The 10,781-nt window shown below is 39.2% G+C and overlaps 1 protein-coding gene across 17 annotated transcripts in view; it reads right to left on the reverse strand.

The window, feature by feature from the left end:
- RALGAPA1 (Ral GTPase activating protein catalytic subunit alpha 1) overlaps positions 1 to 3,109 on the reverse strand; it is a 275,889-nt gene extending 272,780 nt beyond the window's left edge. For 16 of the 17 annotated variants that reach the window (XM_077940906.1, XM_001088633.5, XM_015143575.3 and 13 more), the window contains exon 1: positions 2,538 to 3,109. In XM_077940906.1, the coding sequence (XP_077797032.1) occupies positions 2,538 to 2,643 (106 nt within the window). In that variant the 5' untranslated portion in view covers positions 2,644 to 3,109. The remainder of the gene's footprint in view (positions 1 to 2,537) is intronic. The other variant, XM_077940901.1, reaches the window with a different exon arrangement.
- Between the last annotated feature and the right edge of the window lie 7,672 nt (positions 3,110 to 10,781).

The following is a 10,781-nucleotide window of genomic DNA, read 5'->3' on the forward strand; positions in this document are numbered from 1 at the left end:
CACTTATCTTTTTATTTTTACATCAAGAGGACAGAACTGTTAACTTTAAAGTAAAACAAAACTAACATTTAGTCAATACCCACTACATGCCAAATATTATGTTAGCCAATTTACATGTGCTAATTTATAGTATCATTACCATTACTTGTAAAATGGGTGAGGGGGGTAGGTAGAAAGGACAACAGCTTTAGAAACCAGACAAGGCTTTTTTTTCTGTTTTAAGAAAACCCTGACTTTAGTTTCTACAAATCAAGTATGTAATAATATCAATAAACATACCAGATTTAAATCTAAATCCTCAGAGTCAAGTTCTATAAATTTAACTTGGATTGTCCTACAGTGGGAACACATGCCAGGAAAAAAGTTTACAGCGGATATTTAAATTATGATTATGTTCTCATACATATGGATGCACTGAATCCTCCTATAAGTACTCTGAGTGAATGGCAGTTCTGTTTGGTCCCATATGAACTATGGGACCAAACAAAAATCAAAAGCCTGTGTAACTGGCAATACTCAGTTACTCTGCAAACTAGTTTCCTCATTGTGTTTACCTTATTTAAAACCTGTACCTTCTTCCAAAAAAGACTGAAATTGGCTTTTCCATCTGCAAAATCAAATACCTGACTGGCAGACCTCTAAAAGACACTAGTTTTTGTCATTCTACTTTGTCTCATTCCTTTTCTTAGAAATTACATTAAGTGTATTTCCAACAAAATAACGACAACAATAAAAGACTTGTTTTGTTTTCAAACCAAGCAAGCTAAGTCCTACAAAATACCTTGTATGTGTGACCTCTCTCTTAATTTATCTTTTAATTTTCCATGTCTCCCAGACGGAAAAAAACTCTATGCCAAAAAAGTATATATAAATAATTCCTTAACCATTCTATAAATAAAGTATAGCCCTTAATTTAGGAAATCTCAATACTTTATTGGAACTCAACTTTATAGCTGTGCCGTTACCTAACCTACAGCTTATCCCAAGTAGGTGTCAAGCTCCATTAAGTGTTCAATTTCAGATTGCCATTACCTGTGGTCCCTCTCCTGCATTCACATATTAACTTTCTGTGTCCTATTCCCAGCTAAATCTTTATTTCAATGGCTTAATTCTCAAGTAGAATGAAAACAAAAAGATCACAATCTCCACTATATTTAGAAGCTTTATATTTTCTTGAAAACTGAGCTTTTTATAGCTCTAAACTGGATTAACTGCTTTCTTACTACTCCACTGGAATAAATACAATTTACTTGTGACAAAGATTAGCTGTCATAAATGTAGAAAGAGTAAAAAAAAACAAACTAGAGACACAAATCTGGGTTCCAGTTCTGACTCAGCCTCCTAGTAGCTGGCTGACTACTTGATGTTTCCAAACTTCAGCTTTTTTGTTTGTAAAAAATGGAGAATAATAATACCTACCTATAGAGTTACTGCAAGGATTATCATAATTTACGTGAAATCACTGTAAACAGTAAAGCATCATAGAAATGGGTAATATTGGTGGTATCCTGGTGGTATGAGTAAACAGTAGACTAGAGAAACATGTACCTCAAATAAGGGACTTACTTTTTTCACTAAATAAACATCACTTTCCAAAACAAATACGCATCAGGAAGACAGCTCGAGATAAACTCTGAACTAGGATTCAGGCATCTGGATGAATGCATCTTCTTCAGCCAGTTCTACCATTAACTCTACGTATCAACACAGGCAAAATAACTTTCCTTTTCATCTCAAATGTCTTCATCTAAAAAATCCATTTATTGGACCATAAGTTCCATAAGTATTATAACAACCCTTACCAGCCTACCAAATGACTAAGTATTCAAAAGAGTCGATTAACATTATATTCAAAACTTAGAGCACTGTTTGGTCTACCAGCAAAACAGAACTTAAGGGCAGACGACGGTACAAAAAAATTTTTTTTAATTAAATAAAAATAGAATTATATACAATTCTCGAGAAGCAAAGGATGAGATAAACTACCTATAATAGTTCTCCCTCTAAATGACTAGTGATGAACAAGGTGCATTAACAAAAGGGCGGGGTTCCTTCCCACAGCTTTTTGGGAACCACCCACTTCCCAAAGAGGTGTGACTGCTTCCTCCTTGTCTTCATCTGCCAAGAAACTTGAAAGATTAAGGTTTATATTGTCTGAGAAAGGATTTTATTTTTCTTTTTACTTGGGTGGGGTTGGCAGTAGTCATCTGGCAAACATATCCTATAAACACCATTATCCACAATGCCAGGTCTCCCCGCAAAGCCTTAAAGATCTAAGTTTTTACAGTAATACCAATTTTAAAAAATGAATTCAGACTATTAACTCAAAATTAGATATTCCTGCGTTAACCGTAATTAGTGCTGCCAACTGCCAAGTTTTCGCTTCTCCGAATTATTCACCCTCCCGCGTCTCCGCAGAGGCTACGATTTGCCCTCTCCTGCACCGCGCCAGGTCCCGAGGGAGAGTCCGCAGGGGCTCCCAGGAAAGGGAAGGCCGGGCAACCCAGGCCTCGGCGCTGCCACCCCTTGCTCCTCACCGATGACGATGCGCAGGTGCTTGAGGCGAGTCAGTGCGTCCTTCTTGGTGTCCAGCACCTTCTGGGTGGACTTCTTCACGTCCCCGTGCGGCTTCTTGGAGAACATCCTGCCGCTGCCACTGCCACTGCCACTGCCACAGCCGGCTCCCAGCCGGGTCCCGGCGGCAGAAAGTGGAGGGAGTGGGCGGGGAGGAGACTAGCCGAAGCGCCTCATTAGCTCCCCAGCCCTGCGGGCCAGGGCAGAGCCGACTCCTCCCCGATCCAGACCAGGGCCGCCACCTCCACCAGCCTCGCGCCGCGGCTCCAAGGCACCTCCGGCCCCGGCTCCAATATGGCGGATTCCTCTCCCGGCCCTGCACGGAGCGAGATAGACCCGGGCGGGCCGCCTGCAGCCGCCGCTCGTCTCCAGCGGCCGCCACTCGCCGCCACAGGCCGGGGCCCCGGACCCAGAGCCACGGAGGTGGAGCTCTCGGCGGCAGCAGCACAACTCTCTCCCTGAGGCCCCCTTAAGGTTGAAGCTTCTTTAGCAGCTTACACCCTGCAGAGGCCGAAACGGAGACGAGTGTAGTAGTGATGGGGTTTCACGACTCTGCCGTCGGTGGCGAACGGTGTCCGTGGCAACCGCCTTCTGACGTCAAGGGTTCTTGACGTCATGCCAGCATGAGATCACCCGTGGCACTCCCCGCCTTGGTTTCCTGTGTAGGCAGCCAAAGGAGAATCTCAAGAAAGGCAAGGAAGGTAGTTACTGCGTGCTCCATTGTAAGCAAAATGATAGTAATAAGAAAAGAGAAGTAATCTTTATTAAATATGTCCATGATTTATCTTTGAAAATGTGCATAAGTTGTTGTGGCCACCAGATCCTCTAGCAGAAAGATAAACGAAGCTAAAGTTGGGCAATTTATTCTGTCCTAAATCTATTACTAATAATATTTCCTGCACTATGTATGTGATTTTTTTCATATTTTTTCTGTTTGCTATATCATATCCCTGTTTTTTGCCGCAAACGACTTGACAACAGAAAGGCTTAAGCAGAGCTATCTAGATTTTTAAAATAAAAGTAATCTTGCTTTCCTTTTTTTATTGTGCTTTTAAAAATCTTTTCCCTATCTGCACCCCACATAAAGATTAATATGTTGTCAGTTTTTCCTCTGCAAAGAAAAATTCAAGATTCTTACTGCATTGATGGAGTCATCTGAAGAATCTGCAATAGCTGAAAAAAATCCGTGAAATTCTGAATGACATAAATTGAAATTTTTATTGGTACCTTTTTTTTTTTTTCTTTTTCTTTCCAGACAGGGTCTCTGTCGCCCAGGCTGAAGTGCAGTGGTGTGATCTTGGCACACTGAAGCCTCAGCCTCCCAGGCTCAGGTGATGCTCCCACCTCAGCCTACCGAGTAGCTGGGATCACAGGCGCGCGCCACCACATCCAGCTAATTTTTGTGTTTTTTGTAGAGACAGGGTTTCGCCATGTTGCCCAAACTGGTCTACAACTCCTAGACTCTAGTGATCCGCCCGCCTCAGCCTCCCAAACTGCTGGGATTACAGGCGTGAGGCCACTGCCCCGATCAGGAAACTTTCCTCCACAAAATAATTTGATGAAGAGTGAGTTTGCTTGTTTGAAGAACTGTTTCCTTCTTTATTCTCACCCATAGCAATAGACTTGTCCAATGAAATATGCGATTAACAGAAAAGTAACAAAATCAGCAAAGAAGAGAGATGTAAGGCATTTTGCCAGAATTATGTTAAAATATAGTACTTTGCTTAATGGTAGCTTGTTTCAACAACAATCCTATATTTTTTAAAGTACAAAAAATTTATTCAGTTTCTCCATGTATGGTTTGTTTGTATCATCAAACTTACAAACCATACAAGTTTTGAGGAAGCTTATAACATAATAGAAAAATAAGGGGATTGTTCAAGAGATTTTAGTTCTAGTTCCTCTCAGCACCAGTTTTCTTATTAATAAAATCAAAATAAGGTCTGTCCCTCACAGTTTCATGAAATTTAGGCTATAATACAGTGTTTTCAAGCATGATCTTTAGAATGACATAGACTTAAATTAGACATTCTGTTTTTTACTTGCAAGGATTTACTTGCTCTCGGGCCCTTGGCATGTAGTTCAGTCTCAGCCTCATTTTCCTCATTTGTAAACTACATCAGTGATTGTGATAATTAGGTGAGAAAAATATTGAAAGTTACTTCTATAATGACACATCTCATAACATTCCTTTCCTTCATAGAATTTAAGTAGAGTAATTTGTGTAACTGTTTAAAGATTCACTCTTTCATGAGATTGTAAACTCCCTGAGGACAGAGACCATATAGATTTTGTCTAAAGTTGTATCCCAGTCTTCTTGCAAAGTGCTCTTTGCAAGATAGGCTCAATAAATATGTGTCAAATAGAAAAATGAATGTCACTTTCCCTTCCTTTCTCTTGCATAAGCACTCAGTAAATGTTTGGCAAATGAGTGACATAATTTTAGAGAATAAAAATGTAACATATCATTAATAATAATTATATGGCTGGCATACCTGAGAAAAAATGAAAACATCATTGCAAAACAAACTAGCATAATGTGATTTAGATATGGCACACCCATCCCACTGCCTGGTTTTCTCTTCCCATTGATTTAAATATTAAAATTCTTTGAAAGTATAAGTCTTCCCCACAGCAGACATAATTATCATGGAAATAAAACTCAGAAAATTACCTTTGAAATATTACTTGTGAGGGCTTGGCGCGGTGGCTCATGCCTGTAATCCCAGCACTTTGGGAGGCCGAGGCAGGCGGATCACAAGGTCAGGAGTTCAAGACCAGCCTGACCAACATGGTGAAACCCCATCTCTACCAAAAATACAAAAAAATTAGCCTGGCATGGTGGGGTGCACCTGAATTCCAGCCACTCAGGAGGCTGAGGAAGGAGATTTGCTTGAACCCAGGAGGTAGAGGTTGCAGTGAGCCAAGATTGTACCACTGAACTCCAGCCTGGGTGACAGAGCAAGACTCTGTCTAAAAAAAATATATATATACACACACACACACACACACATATATATATATATACACAAACATATATATACACACATGTATATATACACACATATATATATATAACATTCTGGACTCAAGCAATCCTCTCACCTCAGCCTCCCATGTAGTTGAGAACACAGGCACATGCCAAAAAGTCCAGCTAATTTTAAAAAAATTTTAGTAGAGGGCTGGGTGTGGTGGCTCATGCCTGTAATCCCAGTACTTTGGGAGGCTGAGGCAGGCGGATTACCTGAGGTCAGGATTTCAAGACCAGCCTGACCAACATGGAGAAACCCCTTCTCTATTAAAATTACAAAATTAGCTGGGAGTGGTGGTGCATGCCTGTAATCCCAGCTACTCGGGAGTCTGAGGCAGGAGAATCGCTTGAACCTGCGAGGCGGAGGTTGCAGTGAACTGAGATCGCGCCATTGCACTCCAGCCTGGGCAACAAGAGTGAAACTCCCACACACACACACACACACACACACACACACAAAAATTTAGTAGAGACAAGGTCTCACTATTTTTCCCAAGCTGGTCTTTAACTCCTGGCCTCAATGGATCCCCCTGCCTCAGCTTCCCAAAGTGTTGGGATTACAGATTACAGGCATGAACCACCATGCCTGACCTACACCCAAATGTTTATAACAATTTTATTCCTAACTCCAAAAACGAGAAGCAACCAAGATATCTTTCAATAGTTAAATGAATAAACAAACTGTGGTACATCCATACAATGGAATATTATTCAGCAATAAAAGGAAATGAGTTCTTGAGCCACAAAAAGACATGTATGACATTTAAATGCATATTGCTAAGTGAAATAAGCCAGTCTGAAAAGGCTACATACTGTGTGATTCTAGTTATATGACATTCTGGAAAAGGCAATATTATAGCAATAGTAAAAAGATCAGTGGTTGCAAGCGGATTGAGGGGAGGTAGAAGAAGATTGAATAGGTGAAGGATGGGATATTTTTTAGGGTGGTGAAACTATTCTATTTTTTTTTTTTTTTTTTTTTTCTGAGACAGAGTCTCACTCTGTCACCCAGGCTAGAGTGCAGTGGCGCAATCTCGGCTCACTGCAACCTCCGCCTCCCAGGGGCTCACCACCACACTCAGCTAATTTGTTTGACTTTTAGTAAAGATTGGGTTTCGCCATGTTGCCCAGGCTGGTCTTGAACTCCTGGGCTCAAGCAATCCGCCTGCCTTGGCCTTCTAAAGTGCTGGGATTACAGGTGTGAGCCACCGTGCTCCACCCCCACCCATATACTTCAGATCATTTCTAGATTATTTTGAATACGTAATGCAATGTAAATGCTATGTAAATAGTTGGTATTCTGTTTTGTTTAGGGAATAATGACAAGAAAAAACATTTGTAGGTGTTCATTAGAGATGTAACCTTCCATTTTTTTTCTGATTCCTAGTTGGTGGAATTCACAGATGTAGCACTCATGGATATGGAGGGCCAACTGTACACATATGTTTACTAGCACATCTATATACACATACCTATAAATATTTCTGTATGTAACCATCTGTATCTGTATTAAGCTAAATGTGAATTAATACCTATGTGGTGCCTCAACTCTAATCCATTACTAGATGAATCATTCTACCCTCCTCCCTTTACTTATAAACTCCCACTCCAACAATAAGATACTTGGTTCCCACCATATACCAAACATTTACTTAATTATTTAATTGCAGTGTACATGTATAACAGTATCAGAATTGTTAACCTACTTTCCCATGAGAAACAACTTTATTAACTAGAGTACAGTGCATATGTATATTTTCTTTTGCCTTTAGTCTTACAGATTCCACTCATTCCCAAATAAGTACCTTTTTCTACACCTTCTTTAGTGAGGTTGTTTCATACATTATAATACAGTTTGATTATTTTGTCACATTTTGTGTTCCAGCCAGGATCCTCTGACTCTTAAATGATTTCTTTTAATATGCATACATTAAGGTTCATTCTATATGCTATGAAATAGTTCTATGATTATTGGCAAATGCATCGGGTCATGTATCCACAATTACAGTATCATATAGAATAGTTTCTGCCTGGGCGTGGTGGCTCATGCCTGTAATCCTAGCACTTCAGGAGGCCAAGGCAGGCAAATCACTTGAGGTCAGGAGCTCGAGACCAGCCTGCCCAACATGGTGAAAACCCAGCTATTCAGGAGGCTGAGGCAGGAGAATTGCTTGAACTTGGGAGGTGGTGGAGGTTGCAGTGAGACGAGATCATGCCACTGCACCCCAGCCTGGGCGAGAGTGAGACTCCATCTCAAAAAATATATATTTTGTATTTAAATTTTTAAAATTTCCCCTAGACTACTCAGCAGAAAAAAAAAAAATCTATTTTTTTTCTATCACAAAAAAATTTGGTGAGAAAAGTGTTATTGCTTTTTTTTTTTTTTGCAAATTTGCTTATAGTTTGGCTTAATTAAAGACAGCTGGATTCTTACATACGCTATTCTTTTTTGGTTGAAATATATGAAGATAATCTGGCTTCCTATGTATACGTAATTGGTAAAAAGAGTGTTTTAATATCTTTTTCAGATAACTGTTGACACTACAATAAAAGGCAACAAGTGGTAGTTTTTAAAATTCCAACTTTTATCTTAGATTCAGGGGGCACATGTGCAGGTTTGTTACATGGGTATACTGCGTGATGCTGAGGTTTGGGGTACAATTGTATCCATCACGCAGGGAAAGAGTATAGTACGTGATAGTTTTTCAACCCTTTCTCCACTCCCTGCTGCCACCTTCTGGTAGTCTCCAGTGTCTGGCATAAAGATTATGCCCACGTGTACCCAACGTCAAGCTCCCAGCAAGAGGTAGTTTCTTAAAGATGAGTTGCAGTACGGAATATGAAAGCCTATCAGTAAACATTTTGTACTCCTTACATTAAAGTCTTGTGCTTTGAATAGATCTTTCACCTATACATGATTTTGTAACATTATGCATTCATCAAAATAATTGTTTGCTGACTTACACAGATCTTTAAAATGCTAACACATTACATTAAATAACATTTAAAAAAAACCTCACATACATCAGAAAGCCTTTAAGTATTGGAAAGTTTTCATACTCACAATGGTTGGTAAAAGTTTTTCAAATTTCTGATTTTTTAGTTAGAAGCTTAAATTTTATCCTTGGTAACAAATAATGTCAATTGTTCTCCTAAAATGACAGGCGCATTCTATTTATTTTTGCCAATATGCCAAATACCCATGTCTGAATTACTGTAGTTTGTTTATCACTTATTTCATGTAAAAATGTCATTTTCTGAATAAAGTCGCTAGGTCAGTTCACAACTCAATTGCACAATTTTCTTTTATTAAGACCACCATTGTATTTTAGTATGCAGCATTAGTCCTTGCTCCTTATAAAATTCTAAACATTACGTACACATAGTTTCTGTATTTTCTGTGACAAAATGAGCATATAAAGAGCAACTGCTTCATCAAGGACAGTTTTAAGTGAAACTGGCTTTTCATTTTTACTGTGTGTGACAATGAAGAATACAATGAATATCAGTACAGTTTGGTACCACTGCCTTCATGCTAAGGGACCAGCTATTTCACCCATCATTGCTTTTGCACATCAGTTCCAATGTCAATATGTTTTGTAATATCTTTCTATGCACAATTCTCGGCTCACTGCAGCCTCAACCTCCCAGGCTCAATTGAATCTCCCACCTCAGCCTGCTGAGTAGCTGTTACTATGGGCATGCACTACCACACCTGGCTAATTTTTGTATTTTTTGTAGAGATGGGGTCTCACCATGCTGTCTAGGCTGGTCTTAAGCTCCTGGGTACTCTAGCCATCCACCTGCCTTGGCCTCCCAAAGTGCTGGGTACAGGCGTGAGCCACTGTGCCTGACCATATCTTTCTGTTGTAATTGCATTGATCATGATTTATTGTGTTCAGTTATCTTTTGATATTTAATTTTTAAAGAAAGCAAGTAACATTCACAGACAAGTCAAGAAGCATTAAATGAAATATGATTTATTATGAACAGAGAGCTGAAAATCATACACAGTGAGTATAAAACTCAAGCAAAATATGTCAAGGAGATTTCTTGAAGCAATGACTGCTGATATTATTTAGTAGCATAAGGAAATGACTCAAATATGGAGACAAGTAAACTATATTTTAATCTTCTCTCTCATGCCCCAAATTTAATTTACTATCAAGTTTTGTCAATCTTACCTCCCAAATATCTCAAATTTGTCTATTTTGTTTCCCCCACACAGCCTCTACCTGTCTAAGCTGTCAGAATATTTTATCACAGTATCTGATTGATATTGAGATAAAGTATCATTTTCTACTAAGCAACCAGTCATCTTTTTATAAGATCTAATCTCAAATCTATGTAATTTTATCACTAATCTAATCTTACCTTCTCTTCTTAGGAACTCCCCAATAATATCCACTGTATTTAGGATTTTAAAAAAATTCTAATTTCCTTACCATAACTTATCAAGCCTTTGCTTATCTCATCAATCTTACCTTGTATCTCTTTCATTCTTGAACATTAATAACCATCCACAGTAGTCTCTTTATTCCTCAAACATGAATATGCCAAGTGTTTTTCTAATTCAGGACCTTCAATATACTATTCTCTCAGCTTATAATGTCCCTCCTCATTCCAATCTGGGCTAACTCCTACTCATCTCTCAGGTCTTAGCTGAAATATTACTACTTTAGAGAAGCCTTACCTGCCATCCACTCCCAGTCTCAATTGGGTCTCTGTATTATGCTCTCATAACACCATCAGACAGCATACCTCAGTTTGTAAAGCTGCTTAATATTTATCTCTCTACTTTTCCCTAAGTTCTATGAATAAGCTGTGTCTCATTTGTTCACCAATGAATCTATTGAATCCAGAACAGTACTTCAGGTTAAATACAAATTATAGGAGGCTATTGTTTTGGACTAAGTTCCTGTACTAGGCCCCCAAAGATCAGACTAAGAATCAAAATGGAGTCACCCACAATAAAGTTTCACATCACCAAACCTAAACTAGGTTGTTAGTCTTGCCTTCCAAGAATTGAGAGAGAGATATGAGGGGGTATTCAAAAAGTTCATTAAAAATGTGTATTATAAACAAACAAACAAACAAACAAAACTGGCTGAGCGCAGTGGCTCACACCTGTAGTCCCAGCACTTTGGGAGGCCGAGGCAGGTGAATGGCTTAAGCC

This window comes from Macaca mulatta, chromosome 7 (genome assembly GCF_049350105.2).
Source record: "Macaca mulatta isolate MMU2019108-1 chromosome 7, T2T-MMU8v2.0, whole genome shotgun sequence".
Classification (NCBI taxonomy): domain Eukaryota; kingdom Metazoa; phylum Chordata; class Mammalia; order Primates; family Cercopithecidae; genus Macaca; species Macaca mulatta.